Source organism: Elephas maximus, chromosome 11, assembly GCF_024166365.1.
Source record: "Elephas maximus indicus isolate mEleMax1 chromosome 11, mEleMax1 primary haplotype, whole genome shotgun sequence".
Taxonomy (NCBI): Eukaryota; Metazoa; Chordata; class Mammalia; order Proboscidea; family Elephantidae; genus Elephas; species Elephas maximus.
This window is the reverse complement of record NC_064829.1, coordinates 110,850,299-110,867,566: the sequence shown is the minus strand read 5'-3', so window position 1 is coordinate 110,867,566 and position 17,268 is coordinate 110,850,299. Positions and strand designations below refer to the sequence as shown.

Genomic DNA, 17,268 nt, shown 5'->3' with positions numbered 1-17,268 from the left:
GGTGACACTGGTGTCCCTGGGTTTGTGACAGATATGTGTGTATGAGTGTTTTCAGTTCCTGTGCCTGTGTGATAGTGTCTCTGTAGGAATGTGTGCTGCTCATGTGTGTGATGTTGTTGCTAGGACTACACTGTGCCCTCAGTGATTGTATCCATGAGGTTGTGACACTGAGGGCAGGGAATGAGGATTTGGCCTTGCCGTCTGTGCCCAGGAAACCCTGGTGGTGTAGCAGTTAAGAGCTACAGCTGTTAACCAAAAGGTTGGCAGTTGGAATCCACCAGGCGCTCCTTGGAAACCCTATGGGGCGGTTCTACTCTGTCCTATAGGGTTGCTATGAGTCAGAATTGACTTGACGGCAATGGGTTTTTTTTTTGGTCTGTGGCTAGTGATACCTATTCATGTCTAAGGCCTGAAAGTGTGAGGCAGCATCAGACTCTTGTGTGGGTGACTTACATGTGTTTACCTGAAGTCAGTGTGAATTTGGCTCCTTTCATACACCTGTGTGATCATGGAGCCTGTGTGTGTCCCTGAGCATGGTGTAGGCCTTTGTGCAACCCTGGCTCATGTGCATACTCCATCAACCCCTGTGTATCTGTGCCACTCGGATGCCCAGGTGTACCTGCTTGTGTCTAGGTGGATCAGTGACACCCACGTGCCCTGCCAGGCACCTGTAGCCTCTTGAGGCTACTCCCACCTGCTCCAAGTTGGCCTTAACTGACCTACTGTAGGCCTGAGCCCCTCCAACGCCGTCCGACTGGGTGATGGTGAGAGGCGGGGCATGCAAATAAGTTCATCTGCATAGTCCTCCAGCCCCGGTGGCCCACGCTACTTCTAGGGGCTGGTCATGGAAGTGTCTTAGCTGCATAAAACATCCCAGGTTGCTTATTCTGATTCCCACAGCTGCCCCCTAGGTCCGGTCATTCAAGGGAAGTGGTTGCATATCTCTTCAGCTGTCCCTTAAAGAGCTCTGCTGTCACCTCACCATTATAAAAAGTACTCATGCAAATTACTGATTGACATGCTAATTTACATACATTTCTCACCTAAATACACAGTCATTTTCTCAATTTCTCATCCTTATTCTTGTACCAAGGAACCCTGGTGGCAGAGTGGTTAACCAAAAGGTCGGTGGTTTGAATCTACCAGCCACTCCGCGGGAGGAAAGACCTGGGGATCTGCTCCCATAAAAATTTACAGCTTTGGAAACCCTATAGGGCAGTTCTACCTTGTCCTCTACTGTCGCTATGGGTGGGAATTAGACTCCACAGCAATGGGTTTGGTTTTTTGGTTTTGTTTTAATGCTTAAACTAGGAGAAGGCGGAGCTTCTCATGCAAATAAATTATTTGCTTAGCACCTCCCTACTGGCCTTTCCGCAGGAATCTCTGCTCTGAGGGAGTGGGCCAGCCCTCGTAAGCAATTTATTTGCATACCCCTGCCATTTTGCTTTGCATAACGCGCGCAAAAACGCCCACTCCCTGATCCTGCTTCTAGGTACGCTCCTCCTCCCGCGCCAAAGGGGCGGAGCGCAGGATGCAAATGAGCCTGGCGTAGGCGCCGGACCTCTTTCTCGAGCTGGGGGTCGTTCTGAGCGTCCTCGCCCCGCCCCGCACGGCTCGCGCCTGCGCACGCCGTCTCCTCGGCCGGGAGCGGTCACGTGCCCACCGGGCGAGGCGGGGGCGGAGCGTCGCGGGTGGTGGGGGCGGGGTATGGCGCGCTGTGCGGCGCAGGGCGGCTGGCATAAACGGCGGCGCCGGGGCCGGAGGAAAAAGCTAGGTGAGGAGAACGCGGGGAGGAAAGGGAGCGGGGAAGGGAAGGAGCCTGATCTGGAGCGCCAGCGCGAGCCGGGCGGGGTGTGGGGCGCGCGCCGCGGCTGGCCTGGCGGACCCCCGCGACCCTGGAAGGGGAGGGTGGGGGTGGGGCATGGAGGAGGGCGCGCGCCGGGGCACGTTGGGTGCTGGCCGTTCGGGGTTGGGGTGGGAGCGGGGGCGCGCCCCGGCCGAGGGGAGGGCGGTGGCAAGGGGTCCGAGCGGTCCCTCAGTCCTGCCTCCGCCGCCTGCTGGTCCCCTTGGCCTCCAGGCCCGCACCCAGCGGAGTTGGGAGGGGGGCGTCCTTCTCCCTCGTCCTGTCCTCGGGTGCGTGAATGCCCCCCTCCGCCCTTCCCTCTGTCGCTATGCACCGTTCTCCCGAGGCCTCCTTCCGTTGGTCCGTCTGTCTCAGGACCTCCCTTCCGTCTGGGTGTATGTCTGCCCCAATAGCCTTCCTCTCATTGGACTCAGGTCGATCCCTCCACCCCGTTCTGTCTGGCAGTCCAAGGCCCAGCCCCCAAGCTTCCCTCCGGTCTGTTTTTCTGTCTCTAGGCCCCCAATTCCCTTTGTCTCTAGAACCCCTATTTCCTCTGTTCTTCTGTAGACCCCATTTCTTCTGTTTGTTTGTGGACCCTCCATTCCCTCTGTGTGTCGATGGAACCTCCAGGTGGGCCCTTCCAGTCTATTTGTTTCCACCCCTCCCATTTCCTACTCCTCCACCATTCCTAACACCCGCTCCCTCTTCTCTGAGGATACTCTCTAATGGTCCCTATCCCAGTCCTCTTTCTGCCTTTGGGCCATCTAACCAGCCTAGCTCCTCCAGCTACCCCCCCAGACCTTCGTTTGTCTGTTAACTATCTCTCCCCCACCCAAATTTTCAGAGTCCTTCCCTCACTTGGTTTCCTTTATCTGTCCCTGTTTTCGTTCTCCTTACTGCTCCTATTATGCCACCGTTCCTCAGTCTGCCTGCATGTAGCCCCTCTCACATCCCTTTTTCTCTCTTCCTCCAGCCACCCTGACGGGTCCCCTCCCAAGCCTCTAGGGACGGCAGAGGACTCGGGGACCAACTAGCTTCTCTAGGGCACCAGAAGAGCCCCTGCCACCTGCCTTGCCTCATCCTGACCCACATCAGGCCCAGCTGTCCCGGCCCCCAGCTGCATCAGTGGAGGAGGAGGTGGAGGAGGGTGGCATCATGGGCCCGGGCCGTGCCCTCCATGCCCGGGGGATGAAGACGCTGCTGCCATGGACAGCCCGTGCCAGCCCCTGAGTCAGGCTCTCCCTCAGTTGCCGGGGTCTTCCTCAGAGCCCCTAGAGCCTGGCCGGGCCAGGATGGGAGTGGAGAGCTACCTGCCCTGTCCCCTGCTGCCCTCCTATCACTGTCCAGGAGTGCCTGGTGAGGCTTCTGCAGGCAGTGGGACCCCCAGAGCCACTGCCACCTCCACCACTACCAGCCCTCTGAGGGAAGGCTTTGGCGGGCAAGATGGTGGTGAGCTGCGGCCACTGCGGAGTGAGGGTGCTGCGGCACTGGTCACCAAAGGGTGCCAGCGACTGGCAGCTCAGGGTGCCCGGCCTGAGGCCCCAAAGCGGAAATGGGCAGAGGATGGTGGGGATGCCCCCGCACCCAGCAAGCGGCCCTGGGCCAGGCAGGATCACCAGAAGGCGGAGGAGGAGGGTGGCAGGGCCTGCGGCAGTGGCGGTGGCGGTGGTGAGGCGAGTGCAGGGCTGAGGGAGGAGGCGCTGCCCACTGCACCTGAGCGCCTGGCCCTGGACTACATCGTGCCGTGCATGCGGTACTATGGCATCTGCGTCAAGGACAGCTTCCTGGGGGCGGCCCTGTGTAGCCGTGTGCTGGCTGAGGTGGAGGCCCTGAAGCGGGGCGGGCGCCTGTGTGACGGGCAGCTAGTGAGCCAGCGGGCTATCCCTCCGCGAAGCATCCGTGGAGACCAGATTGCCTGGGTGGAAGGCCACGAGCCAGGCTGCCGGAGCATCGGTGCCCTCATGGCCCACGTGGATGCTGTCATCCGGCACTGCGCTGGGCGGCTGGGTGGCTACGTCATCAATGGGCGCACCAAGGTGAGGCTGCGGAAGGGGGCCAGTGGAGAGGCGTCTGAGCCACGTTTGTTGGTGGCTCAGTGCACTAAGCAAGAGTGGGTTTGGGCAGAGACTTCTGGGTTTGGACAAAGAAGGGTTTAGGAAGCGCTGGTGGAGGGGGTGTTGGAGGAACTTGTAGGCTCTCACCTGTGGGGACTCTGAGGGGCTGTATACCTTCCTCCTGTGAGCCTCAGTTTCCACATCTATAAACCAGGGCGTTGACCCAGAGCCATAGTCGTTCTGGACGTTGTCGCGATCCTCTTTCAAAAACCTGATGAGAGCCGCGGATGTTCACAGCCCACCCGTGCATGGGCCGTGGTGGGGTTCGTGGCCCATCGTGACTTGTACATGGGCCCCAGATCAAGAACAGGCAGTACAAACACTTGTTTCTGACTCTGTTCGTCTGTGTCCCTACCTTCATCCTTTCCGTCTTCCCACTCTCCATTCATCCCGTATCCCTCTGTCTGTGGTCTGTGCATTCCTCTCTTCCCTGGGTAGGAGTACCAGGAACAGGGGGAGGCAGGGCCTGCACAGTGGTGAGGTGAGTGCCGGGCTAAGGGAGGAGGCACTGGCTGCCTGAGCACTTTGCCCTGGACTACGTCGTACCTTGTATGTGGTACTATGGCATTTGCTCAAGGACAGCTTCCTGGGGGTGGCCCTGGGGAACCATGTGCTGGCTGATGTGAAAGTCCAGTCCCCAGCTTTTCTGCTCCTTCTGTCCGAGTTTCTGTCCATCCTTTCTGTCACTTTGTTCTTGTTTCTCTCTGGCCTGCTCAGGCCCCACCTGCCCCCATCTTTGCCTATCGTGTCTGTTCTGTCGACCTTCTGTCCCTGTGTGTCTTTTCTTGATCCCTTTTTCTTCCTTTTGGTTTAGACTAGTAGTTTTTAATCTGTTGTTGGAACCTGGGCCCTTTGAGAATCTGCCAAAAGCCACAGACCCTCGCTTAAGAAAAATTCTCATTTGATTGAAGTGTACAGGCAGTTGCTAGGGCCTCCTGGGCTCCAGCTGGGATCAGGAGCCCCGGACAGGACAGGGTCTGTAGGGCTTTCCTTCCGTCTTGCTGGTGTGACCATTCTCATGGAGGGGTGTGAGGCGCCTGGCCAGTGTCCAAGGTTTGGTGTCGTAGGGAAGAGGCCCTGTAGGCAGGCCCGCTGCTTCTTCCAGTGATGCCTGGCTGATGTCCCCTCCCTTCTCCTCAGATCTCATCTTGGGTTCTGCCTCTGTTCAGCTTTCCTCTCAGGCTGGAGCTGGCTCTGGGACCAGGGCTCCCCCAGGGCCGAGGCCTGTTTCCTCCCCACCCCAGCTGGAACTTGTCCTACTTCCCGCTCCCTCCTGTTACTTGATAGCTGGAGAGCCTGCCCTTCCCTGGGCTGGTGTGAACCTCCCAGGCCACTCAATGCTCAGCACCTTCTCCCAGGAGTCTCTGGTCCTTGGGCGAGAGGTCAGGGGAGATGGGAAGAGCTGTGTGGCCCAGAGCCATGGGCCTCAGTTTGCTCACCCACAGAGCTAGCCTAGCAGTTTTAAGAAGGAGGCTCCAGAGGGTAGAGAGAGCAGGTCTCTTCCCCTGGGTGCCTCTGGCTCTCACCTGGGATGTGGTGGGGGACAGGGCCCTGGCTAGGATGGAGGGTGCTTGGATGTTTTAGCCCTGGGTGACCCTTACTGCCTTGGATGGGGGGTGGGTATAACTATAGGCCAGGCTGGACCGAGGAAGGGAGGGGAGTAGTGAACCCAGTCCAGTCACCGGAGTTCTCTCAGACTGTCCCCTATCCCGTGAGATGGCAGCTTCAGGCTTCCACCTTCAAAGGGCAACATCTGGACTCCTGCCCCAGGCTTTCGAGGAAGACAGTGGGAGTGCTGAGGTGGAGGACATGGGTCACTGGTGTGGTGGTTAAGGCCAACAACCTGCTCCCAGTCGTTCTGAGCTGAGCTCCTGGGCCGTCCTGCCTTTTTTTTCCTGGTCTCTCTGCTTGTTCCTCCTGCAGGTAGGAGAGAACTGATGCCCTTTGGCATCAAGCAGTACTGAAGGGGACTCTGGGAAGGACCCGGCTGGCTTATTTTGCCTCTTTAAGAGCAGCTTGGGGGTGGGGCCTGCCTTCAGTGGCTCAGTTCTGCCTTTGACTGACTTGGGCGGCGGGGGGGGGGGGGGGGGGCGGCTCCTGGCACTTTGTCACTCTGGCCTTTAACTGTAGTCTCCCGGCTCTGATGCCAGCTGCCCCCTTATCTGAGACAGCCAAGTCAGGAGTGGATCATGCCAACAGTGCCGCCACCCAGCCCCCATATTTTATGTCACTCTGCGTGTTGCCCTTGAGGGCTGAGACTTTCCCTTGCAGGAGCAGGAAATGGGTGTTTCCCTGGGGCCTGAGGTTGTTTCCACCCCCCAGGTGTGTGTATGTGGGGGCGGGGGGGGGCGTAAAGGACAGGTTCCTGTGTGTGGGACATTCCACATCACTCAGAGGGTGTCCCCGCTTGCATGGTGGCAGACCCTATGTGAGGGCGCACAGGACAGGACAGACAGTGGGGTGGGACTCAGGCCTTGAAGCCCAGAAGAGAGCTGTCACGCAGCAGATGCTTCTTGGCCTTGAGGAGACAGGTGGCTCAGGGACTCCCCTGGGGCTGCCTGTCTGACCATGACTCAGGGATCAAGTCACCGGGGCAATTTCACAGAGGGATGAGTGGATTGGGAGATCAGCTGGGGAGCCTTCAGCTACAGCACTGAAGAAGGGCTCTTGTGGGAGGTGACCCCTGACCTGAAACCTGAAAAGCAAGGAGGATCACGGGAAAGACTGTTCCAGGTGGAGGGACTAGCAGGTGCAAGGGCCTTGAGGTGGGACGAGCTTGGCCTGTTCAAAGGACAATCAGGAGGCAGGAGCAGAGGGAGGTGAGACGTAGCAGATGAGATTGGTGGTGGCCGCTTGGAATTGGTATTTTCCTGTGATTGCAACGGCGAGCTGGAGATGAGGGTCTGGTGGCTGTGGGGGGTGGAGTGTGGCGGGGAAGGCACGACATTGCTCCCCCCATCCCGTCCATGTGCAGAACCAGCATAACCTCAGCTTGGAATCGTGCCTGGAGGGCCTGTCTATGCCCAGTCAGTGACTCAGTGATTCCAGGCCCACCCCCCCCCCCCACCGCCACATTCTTTCCTCTAGGGAGGCAGTACCGACCCATCTGCAGGGACTGAGCAGTACAAAGAAGCCTCTCCCTCCTGAAGGAGGGGCATGGGATGTGGGGCGGGGGTCTGCCAGGGAGAAGCTGGGCTCCCGCCTGCTCGTTGGCCTTAGATCTGGTAGCTGTCCTGGCCTTTTCTGCTGTCTGAAGGATTGGGCCCTCACAGTGCAGGTGGTGTGATGGATCAGGTGCAGATGTTAAATGCAGGGCAGTTGGGCATCCACACTGCTTTATTTTCACGCCAGAGCCCTGCCAATAAGGGGTTGGGAGGAGGCCTGGGAAGAGCTGAGGGGTTGAGTCAACCTGGTCTGCCATGGAGTGCCTGGCAAACGTTCTGTTTTGGCAGCAGACACCTGTTTGATTCTGAATTTTTGTCTCAGGCCTGTCTTCCTGGGCCATGGCTGACGGCCCACAGGTGTAGCTGGCATTAGTGGGGAGGAGCAGCCAGCAGAGTCATCCCTGGGTCAAGACAGATGGTCCCCAGATGAGGAGAAGCTGGAGGTTCATTCTCATCGCCCCCTCCCCCGCATTTGCCTGTTTCCTCATCTAGCCCTCTCAGTGGTTTTGTACGGTGTGTAGGATGAGGCCCTTTTTAAAAACAATGAAATACACCATTTCAGTCTGTGTTTTGGTTCTCCCAGACATTTGGCCTTCCCAGACATGGTCTTGTTCAGTCCCCACAACAACTTGAGAAGTAGCTGTCAACTCTGTGGATGAGGAACTTGAGACAGGGAAGTTAAGTCACCTTCCTGACGTCACACAGCTCCTGTGGCCACACTGAGATTTGCACCCAAGAGTTAGGTCTGCAGGAATGGGTGGGGCCGTTTCCCTCCCATCACAGCCACCTTTCTGTCACCTCCCCCTTGAGGAAACAGACCTGGGCTGGTCGTGGCCAGGGGCAGGTGTGTGGCAGCTGTCAGGAGGAAATGAGCCTGGTGGCCACACTGTACACAGAAGCGAAGGGCCGGAGTCAGTCACACTGTAAGACCTGTCTTAGACTAGGATAGACCAGGGTGGTTAACCTGTGGCCCCTCAGAGGGGTTAATGCTACTGCTGTAAAGAGGAGGTGTTTATTAGCCCCATTTTACAGATGGGGCAGCCGAGGCCCATTCAGGTGTTGGGACTGTTCAGGGCGAGTAGCAGTTATCCTTGGAGTTGAGATTAGATCCCAGGCCTTACTTAGACTCTGGTACTCTGGTGGTACTTGACTCACTTGTGTATAAGGCAGATTATTTAGCAGGGATTCTTTGTGGTCAAGGGCAGGGGTTCTCAGACATAGCTGCACATTAGAATTACCTGGGAAATCTTCAAAAATTTCAGGCCGCACCTTAGACCACTTGCATCAGTACCTCTGAGGTGGGTTCTGGCATCAGTGTTGCAAAGCTGTCCGGGTGATTCCACTCTAGTCGAGGATGAGATCCCTGGCTAGGGGTTTGAGTCCAAGTCTCTGCACGTGTGAAAACGTTTAAACTGCTTTTACTCTGCTGAATGTCTGAGGCGGGGTTGGGGCGTCTTTGAAAACCAATCCTCAGCCACTCAGTGAGCCCCGTTGGGTGCCAAGCCTGGCGTGTGCGGCGAGGGGAGTGGGTTCTTGAGGATCAGGAGCTGAGATACCTGATGGACTTGAGGCTGGGAGCTTGGCTGAGAAAGGAGAAAGTCTCGGCTGGAGTTCTTAGAGTCTGGGATACTCAAGAAGTCAGGGGAGAGGCGAGGAGGTATGGCTGCTTTCCCCGTGTGTTCCTACCTAGCCCATGTAACCCCACCTCCTTCCATCTCTGCCAGGCCATGGTGGCGTGTTACCCAGGCAACGGGCTGGGGTACGTGAGGCACGTTGACAATCCCCACGGCGACGGGCGTTGCATCACGTGTATCTATTACCTGAATCAGAACTGGGACGTCAAGGTAGGGTGCGGAGTTGGGGGGTGTCAGGGATTCACGCCATTTTCCACTCCCAACTCCGATTCTAGGATTCTCCTCTTCACAACACACAGGGGGCGGTGCCATCTGGTGGCTCTTCCTGGGAAATGGCACCTCCTCTTTAGCTGACTGTGGTGAGAACTCCCCCACATTCAGGAAATGGTGCCGTCTGCCCAACCCCACCTCTCTTGTCAGGAGCACTTCCCCCATTTCCTGTCGTCTTTAGTAGCTTCCTGCCCATCTCTATGGTGATGCAGACTCTGGGCTGTTATTCATTTTGAGAGAGAGCGCGCGTGGGTGGTGGGAGGGAATGGTGCTGCGCCCCCTGGTGGACTGCTCCGGGCAGTGCAAGGCCGCCTGCCCCATTCTCTGGCCTGCCCCCAGGTGCATGGTGGCCTGCTGCAGATCTTCCCTGAGGGCCGGCCAGTGGTAGCCAACATCGAGCCCCTCTTTGATCGGCTGCTCATTTTCTGGTCTGATCGGCGGAATCCTCACGAGGTGAAGCCAGCCTATGCCACCAGGTATGGTCCATACTTCTGGAGTTATGGCCAGGTACTACACCCCCGTGCCAACAAAATCTTGTCAGACTAGGGGGTGGAGAGGGCTGAGGGGGGCCTAGGTGGGAACAGACCAGGCTCAGAAGGGTGAGCTGCAGTGTCAGTATGGGTATGGTGGCAGTAATTATAAGTGATCTGCAACTGACCCCCGGGGCTTCTCTGGCCCCCAGGTACGCCATCACCGTCTGGTATTTTGATGCCAAGGAGCGGGCAGCAGCCAAAGACAAATACCAGCTAGGTACCTGCCTCTGAAATAGCATCTCCCTCAAGTCCTTCCTCTCCCACATGCCCTACCAGGCTTCTAAACAGCACCCTCCCTCACGTCCTTCCTCTCCCATGTACCCTACCAGGCCAGTCCACTTCACCCACCTCATGTCTCCTGTTAAATACTGCCACTCATTTTCCTTCATCACCACCCTTCTCCCCCAGACAGCCCACTCTCCCGCTAGCCTGAATTACCCCCATTTCCTCCTGGTCCGCTCCTCATCCTCCCAGGTTTTCCTTGGCCTCTTTTTCCCCACCCTGATGACTCTCTTATCCCCTGCCCCTCTTTCATCTCCAGCATTAGGACAGAAAGGTGTCCAAGTGCCCGTGTCACAGCCAACTACGCCCACTTAATGGCTAGCTCCAGAGCTGCATGGATGGACAGACTACCCTGACTTCAGGAGAGCCTGGGGCCCATGCTGGGCCGGCAGCCCACCAGTCTTGGGTGCCCGCTCCTTCCCCGCCACCACTGCAGCTTCCGCCTTTGCCTCTGTCCTGCCTGGACTGGAGGGTTCTGTCCGTCGCTGAGGACCAAGGAGGAGGAGAGACCTTTGCAACCCCATGATGGGTAGCAGGGACTGGGGTTGTGACTTGGGCAGGGGCCAGCCTTGGGGCTACCATTACTGGAGCTGGGGGTAGGCCTTTGTCTTGCGCTGTCTGGTTGATCCCCCACCAGGTGTGGAGAGCTGGAAGGGGGCCATTGCCACTTCCTGCCGAGATGCCGGATTTAGGGTGGGGTGAGTCATGGCCTCTTGCTGGCAAAGGTTTGTGGGGGGTGTATGCCCAAGCCCCTCACCCCTCCAGCATGGAATGTGAAGTGACTCCCCAACCCCTCTGGCCATGGCACTTTTCCACTGGGCTGCTGCTGCTTGGCAGGGTAAGAGGTGCCTGCAGGAGCGGGAGTGGAAATCAGCTGAGAAATAAATAAGTTTACCTCAGAGCTGCACAGATCTGACTTTCCACCACCCTCTAAGGCACACCCTCCATCTGCAATTCAGGGCCTTTATTGACCAGGGGGAGTACTGAAGCCTGAGGACTAGTGAGCCCAGGGTTGTGGGGCCTTACCTCAGCGGGCCACCAGGTGGAGCAGGAAGCCTGGGGGGACGTTGCCCAGGCCTGTGTACTGTGGTGTGAGGTCGATGTTGGCAGGCTTCCCACAGGGAGCAGGCAGAACTGATGCAGAATGGCAGTAAGGAAGAGGAAGATCTCCGAGTGGGCCAAGCCTGTGCCCAGGCACACTAGCTTTCCTGAGAACACAGGTGTGCAGTGAGGGACTCACATCACTCCTGGGCGAATGTAGGCAGGACCTCTCCCTCCCTGGTCCAGACCTGGGGCAAAAGGCAGGAAGGCCTCGTTGCTCCTGAACTCGCTCTTGTCATCCAGGAAGTTGGTGGGGTTGAAGCGGTCTGGGTCCTTGAACTGGGTGGGGTCGCGGTGCGCAGACACAAGCAGGGGAATCACGAAGGTGCCCTTGGGGACTGTGCAACTAGAGTTAACGAGGAATTGGCAAGCGTGTGCACCTCATGTAGCCAAGGATCCTTTTTAAAAGGCCACGGGAAGGTGGGCCTTCCTGTAGCCCGTAGGGCTATGTGAGCCAATCAACACCGCGCACGCTGCTGTCAGTGGATTTGTGCTAGTAAGGGCTCGTGTCCCCGGCCCTCCCACGCAGAATCCCGGGGCTCTGTGGGCATCTTGGTAGGACGTGGCCGCGCAAGTGGGCGTCGCGGGTGAGGGCGCGCGGCAGCCCCAGGGGCAGCACGCTGATGAAGCGCTGGATTTCACGCAGCACGGCGTTGGTGTAGGGCAGGCAAGCGCGGTTCGCCAGGCTCGGGGTCAGGGCGGGGGGGGGGCTCATCCGACCTACCACGGCATCCAGCTCCGCCTGTGCCTTCGCTGGGGCTGGCAGAGGCTGTGAGCCGCGTGTGCTCGGATCCCCAGCCATCCCTAAGTCCCAGCCCGTCATCCAGGGCCTCCCTATCTCGCAGACCTGCCACCTGTGGGAACTTGAGCAGAATGAGGAGCCCATAGCGCAGGGTGGTGCTCGTGGTCTTGGTGCCACCGAAGAAAAGGTCGTGCGTCGTCATCACCAAAGTCTCCTCCCGGAAATGGCTCTCTGCGTCCTGCCGTTCCTACGGGAAGAGGAGGCAGGCGCTGCCGTGGGCCAGGTGCTTGCTGACTGGCGGCAAGGAGAGGGTTTGGGGCAGCAGGAGCCTTCACCTTATCCATCTGGTCGAGAAAGCAGTCGATGAAATCGCGAGGCTCCCCGACCTGCCGGGTCTGCCTGTGCGACTGGATTTGTTCGGAGATGAAAACACGCAGCTCCGCAAAGTTTCGTAAGATTCGGTGGTGTGGGCCCGGGAACCAGTCCAGCAGAGAGGGAAAAATGTACATCTGGGGAGATAGGATCTCAGTAGGACCTTGACAAGGCCGGTCGGCCTCAATTTCCCTGTGGAGAGACTGGCCCGAAATTTTGATGCTTTAGGTTCCAGAAGTCTTCCAAGATTCTAAGACTCTCCTATTCTAATGCTCCAATGTAGATTGATCTATATACTCAGAGTTGGCACAAGATTGGGCACACAAAGGAGAAAGCAGGCTAGCCCTTCTCACCTCGCCCCATCTGGAACTCATGATGCGGAAGTTGTCATGGAAAAGATCCAGGAGCCTCAGGAACTCCGGGTCCCCGTAGCCATAGCGGTTTCCGAAGACCACGGAACAGATGACATTGGACACAGCATTATCCAGTAGCCGCCTAGGGCCAAATGGAACTCCTGGGCGTGAGGACAGGATGGGGGTCACAACGCTGTGGGTCCGCCCCCCAGCTAGCTCTTGGGTTTTTTGGCCTTGTTCGAGCCAAACCCCTTCCCTTGGCCCCTTCTAGGCCAACCATTGGCCACACCCACACCAGGCCCCTCAGCTTTCCCGGCTGGGCCGCACCAATGGTGGCTTGAAATTCGCTAAGCAGACAAGCCGCCTCTTCCAGGACGTGCTTCTCGATGGTCAGCGTACCCAAGCCGAACTCCTTTAGGGCTCCAAGCGCGAAATTGCGCAGCGTCTGCCAGCGCGGCCCATTAAAAAAGACAATACCTGAAAGGCAGAGAAAGGGGGTGGACCAACGAGCTGGCCACGCCCCCATCCCGGAAGCGCCCGGTCACTAGCCACACCCCTTGCCGGGCCTCCAACTCATGGACGTGACTTCTTCGCGACTTCTTCCTCTGCTCCTTCATTGACCTCTTGGTTGCCACTCTGGCTTTCTACTCCTTGACTCCTCTTTTGCCTATTGACTGGCTTCGGCCCTATCCACGCATTGGCTCCACCTCTGCTGGTCCCGACCCCTGACAATTGTTGCTCTCTTTGCTTTTGACTCTTGGTCTTTTCTCTTCTATTGGCTGCAAGATGATTCGGCCTTCACTCTTTACCTCCACCTCACCGCTGGTCCCGCCTTCTCCTCGTCGTTTGCCCTCTTTAGTCCAGATTCTCCATCAGGCCCTGCACTGCCCGCCCTGGCCCTTCAACTGCCCGCAAGCCTGCATCTCCCAGGTCTCACCGTTCCCGCGTGTGAAGAGTTCGAAGACGTCCATGGCCCCGCGGCCGGAGAAGGTGTCGGCTTGCAGCACCAATGCGTCCCGCAGCGCTGCGTAGCCGCACAGCACCACCGCAGGGCGTGGGCCCAGGCGCACAGTGAACACAGGGCCCCAGCAGGCTGGGAGCTACAGGGAGCCCGCGCTCAAAGAGTCCCGGTCTGGGCTCTTGACCCCCCTCCACGAGAACCCAGAGTCCCCACCCCCAGTCCGCACCTCTTCGGACCCAAGAGGCCAGGCCCCTGATCCTCATTCCTCAAGCCCAGACGTTTGGGCCCCTAGTCTACCTCCCTCAGACCCAAGGGTGCCACCCTCAGCTCCCTCCTTCTCAGGACCTAGAAGTTCTGGCCCTCAGCCCCCTCCACCCTCAGAACTGGGTATCTGGGCCCTCAGTCTCCCTTTCCATTCAACTAGGAATTCAGACCCCCTGTGCCCTCTTTCTCTGGAGCCTGCCTTCCTGCGTGAGGTTCCTCATTCGGGCCCCAGAAGTCCAAGCCTCCTGCCCGCCATGATCCAGGAGCCAGGCTCCCTCCCCTTCTTCCCCCAGAGCTTTGACTTCCCGCCCCACTCACCTCATTCCTCAGGACCCAGGCGTCCAGACCCTCAGCATCCCTGCCAGTCCTCTTCTTTTCCACTCAGAAATCGGGCCTCTCATCTTTTCTCCGGACCCACAGGATCCGAGCTTCCAGTTCTGTCTTCATTCAGGCAACCAGGAGTTCCAGCCCCCTGCCCAACCTCCACGAAGCCAGAATTCGGTTCTACCTCCATCAGTGCCTGGTCCAGGCGTCTAGGCTGCAGCTGCAGTAAATTCCCCAGCACTGGGAGCGGCGCGGGCCCGGGAGGCAGGGCACTCCGCCTCAGAGTGACCCGCGCACCCCTGCAGCGTCTAGCTAGTGCCAGCACCAGGAGCAGCAACAGCAGCACTACCAGGTCTGTGCCCATCATGCCCGCGATCCTTGATGCCTGCTCCCTTTCACCTCTATTTGATTCCCATGGAGTCTTGGGTGGAGTAGGGGCGGGGACCAGTGTGGGAGGGGTGAGCGTCTGTAAGCCTTCATTCCATCGATTCCCTCACCCCAGGTCTCTATCCCAACCCCAGCCCTAGCACTCCTGTGCCTGGCTCCCCCTGGCTTTTTTGTACCTGCCTTGGCCTGTACTATTGGGTAACTTCCCAAGCACTAGCATTTTCATGTTAATACACCAGGCCAACAGGTGCATCTTCCTGAGCCGCTAGCACCTTTGGGGCCATTTTGTGTACTCCTGAATCCACTGGCTGTCTCTGGGCCTGTGACCTCTGAATGCTGTGCCGTGTGCTTTTGACTCCTAAATACACTCCTAAAAGCACTCCCTGGCATGGCGCCCATCAACCTGGCATTTCTGTGCTCTGTGCCTGTGATTCCTAGGGATTCACACCTGACCCCTTGTCACTTTTATGCCCATGACCCTTGGAACCCTGTATGCTGTACCTATGTGCAGATGCTTACTTGAGCCCCCCTAGCCTCCTGATGCCCATCAGCCTGGCACTTCCTTGCCTGTCCTGTGACCTCAGGTGCCTTCCCAGATGTTAATCCCCTCTGGATCCCCTTACTTATTTGCCTGCCCTGAACTGCTGACAGCTCTATTCCAAAGTCTTCACCACCCAGATGCCCTCAAATGTCCTGTGCCCATGCTGCTGCACCCCCTGGTCTTCAGGCCTCCCAAATTCCTCAGAGGGCACCCTTATCCAAGGTGAGGCCATGATGGCGGACAAACTTAGCCATCACTCCTCCCAGCCTGTGGGCACGGGCAGAGGGGCAGACCCAGGCCAGAATGGGCCAGGGGCAGGTAGTGGGGCTGAGTCAGTACTGAGGACAGACTGTTCAGGAATGCGGCCCTCCCTTCCTCCACCTGCCCTTACCTTTCTAATCCAGCCTTTCTTCAGGTGCCTGGCACAGGGCCAGGGCTTGGGGAGCGGGTGGGGGCTGGGTTTGTCCCTGGGAGTATCTCTCAGTGTCTCTGTATTTATTTCATCTCTGTGTCTCCTTCCCTCTCAGTCTGTGTCTGTGTTTTTGTCTCTGTTCATTTCTCTTCCATTCTGTCTCTCTGTTTTGCTCTCTTAGTTTCTGCCTGTGTTCATGTCAGTTTCTGCCTCTCCCTCATCTCAATCTGTCTTTTTCTCTCTGTGCGTCTCTCCCAACTTGTCTTTACCTGACTCTCTCTATCTCTGTCTTGCTTGCCAAGTCTTTGTCTCCCCCTTGGCCCTTTGATCTCATGGTCTCTCTCTCTCTCTCTCTGTGTCATGGCTCTCCTTACCTGCCAGCCTCCTTCTGTCCAGGAGCATAGTGACTTGAAGGGGTTTGGGGATAGGGCTCCTGTTCTGAGGTGCTGACCCCACAGACAGTGGGGGTGTGGCAGGACACCAAAAGCCCTATCCTCCTGCACCCCACCCCAGCACACTGCGTCAGGCTCTATGATTGGGCCTCTTTATTAGGGTCTCTGGCTTTCTCTCTGGCTCCTGATTCTTCTCCCTTCATTTTGCCCTGGAGGGTTCTCCCTCTGTCTCTCTGGAATGTCAGCTCTTCAGGGCAGGGGTTTGTCTGTCTTGTTCACTTCTGTATCCCCAGCACCTAAACCAGTGCTCAACACACAGTAACCAAAACAGTTGCCGTGGAGTCGATTCTGACTCGTGGCGACCCCATGTGTGTCAGAGTAGAGCTGTGCTCCGTAGGGTTTTCGATGGCCCGTTTTTTGGAATTAGATCACCGGGCCTTCCTTCTGGGATGCCTCTGGGCTGGAACCACCAGCCTTTCAGTTGGCAGTCAAATACGTTAACCATTTGCACTACTCCTCAGCACACAGTAGGTGCTCAATAAATATTTTGTGAATGAATGAATGAGTACATGAGTGTCTTTGTCCCTATTTCTGTCTCTGTTTCTGTGTCTCTCTAACTCCCTTTTTTCTCTCAGTCTCTGTCTCTGAACTCCTGTGACTGCTTCTCTTCTCGTCTGTCCCAGTTTCACCTCTTGATTCGTCTCTCTAATTACTGCTTTATTTTTCTCTGGGGTCTTTCCGTCTCTCTTCATCTCGGCTCCTCTTTCAATTCTTTAGAATCTCTTTTTTCCTCAGTGTCTGTCTATTTCTCCTCCTTTGTCTCTCTCTGTCTCACTCTCTGTCCTTGTTTTCTTCAGGATCTCTCTCTGCTGTCTCTAGGTATCTTGCTGCCTCCTTCTGTTTCTCTCCATCTTTGTCTCTTTTTCAATATCTTTGTGTGTTCCTCCTGGCTGTCTCTCCACTTTTTTTTCCCAGGACCTCTGTATCTCTTCGTCTCTCACTTTTGGTCTCCATCCCTGTGTCTCTGTGGCTGGGCCTTGGGGCAGACTCCATGGTCAGCCTTGGTGGGAATAGCCTGGGGATTAAGGAGCCGATGCCCCAGGTAGGAACTGCCTGTAAGCCTCATCCCAGCCTGTCTCATGCTCAGCAGAGCATGTCCCAGTTTCTGGCTGGCCTTCTGGAAGACCCTGTTTCAGGGTAGGGCTTCCCAGGCCACCTCTGCCTATGGCTTGAGAGCAGGGGCAGCCCCATGCTGCCTAAATCTGGCTCGCTGCAGCTTAGGATGCCTGCCCGCCCATGGAGAAAAGCTACCATCAGCAGGACATCGGGGTGTCACATCTGGCCCCAGGTTGGCAGGACCCCACCCCAGAGGGTGGAATTGTAGGGCAAAGGGATTGCTGAGTGAGAGGGGTGAGGAGGAGAGGAGAGTCTCAGTCTTCTGCATCTCACTTTCCTATTCATTGCTTTTCCTCTCTTTCTCTGGTCATTTCTCTCTGTTTCTTTCCTGTGTGTCTCTCCTATTCTTTGCCTACCCATTTCTCCGTATCCCTCTGCCTTTCTCTGTCTCTGACAGTGTCTA

The 17,268-nt window shown here is 57.3% G+C and overlaps 2 protein-coding genes across 2 annotated transcripts; one reads left to right on the top strand and one right to left on the bottom strand.

Annotated features, from left to right (window-relative positions):
* The first annotated feature begins 1,690 nt into the window (after positions 1-1,690).
* EGLN2 (egl-9 family hypoxia inducible factor 2) lies at positions 1,691-10,739 on the top strand. Its single transcript, XM_049900938.1, has 6 exons — positions 1,691-1,774; positions 2,817-3,879; positions 8,846-8,965; positions 9,365-9,501; positions 9,708-9,775; positions 10,100-10,739. Exons 2-6 carry the CDS (start codon positions 3,049-3,051, stop codon positions 10,153-10,155), a joined length of 1,212 nt encoding a protein of 403 aa, XP_049756895.1. The 5' UTR covers positions 1,691-1,774; positions 2,817-3,048; the 3' UTR covers positions 10,156-10,739.
* A 128-nt stretch (positions 10,740-10,867) lies between these two features.
* Positions 10,868-14,324, bottom strand: LOC126086305 (cytochrome P450 2F2-like). Its single transcript, XM_049902457.1, has 9 exons — positions 14,115-14,324; positions 13,346-13,508; positions 12,736-12,885; positions 12,409-12,569; positions 12,019-12,192; positions 11,789-11,930; positions 11,514-11,694; positions 11,130-11,287; positions 10,868-10,974 (listed from the first exon to the last, which is right to left on the bottom strand). The coding sequence occupies exons 1-9, from the start codon at positions 14,322-14,324 to the stop codon at positions 10,868-10,870; spliced, it is 1,446 nt and encodes a 481-aa protein (XP_049758414.1).
* Between the last annotated feature and the right edge of the window lie 2,944 nt (positions 14,325-17,268).

Coding starts and splice junctions, on each gene's coding strand:
- LOC126086305 (XM_049902457.1), bottom strand. CDS start 14,324: ATGATGGGCACAGACCTGGTAGTGCTGCTGTTGCTGCTCCTGGTGCTG. Junction 12,886..13,345: donor ACTCTTCACACGCGGGAACG/GTGAGACCTGGG, acceptor TCTGCCTTTCAG/GTATTGTCTTTTTTAATGGG. Junction 11,931..12,018: donor TTCTCGACCAGATGGATAAG/GTGAAGGCTCCT, acceptor CTCTTCCCGTAG/GAACGGCAGGACGCAGAGAG.
- EGLN2 (XM_049900938.1), top strand. CDS start 3,049: ATGGACAGCCCGTGCCAGCCCCTGAGTCAGGCTCTCCCTCAGTTGCCG. Junction 8,966..9,364: donor ATCAGAACTGGGACGTCAAG/GTAGGGTGCGGA, acceptor GCCTGCCCCCAG/GTGCATGGTGGCCTGCTGCA. Junction 9,776..10,099: donor CAAAGACAAATACCAGCTAG/GTACCTGCCTCT, acceptor TTTCATCTCCAG/CATTAGGACAGAAAGGTGTC.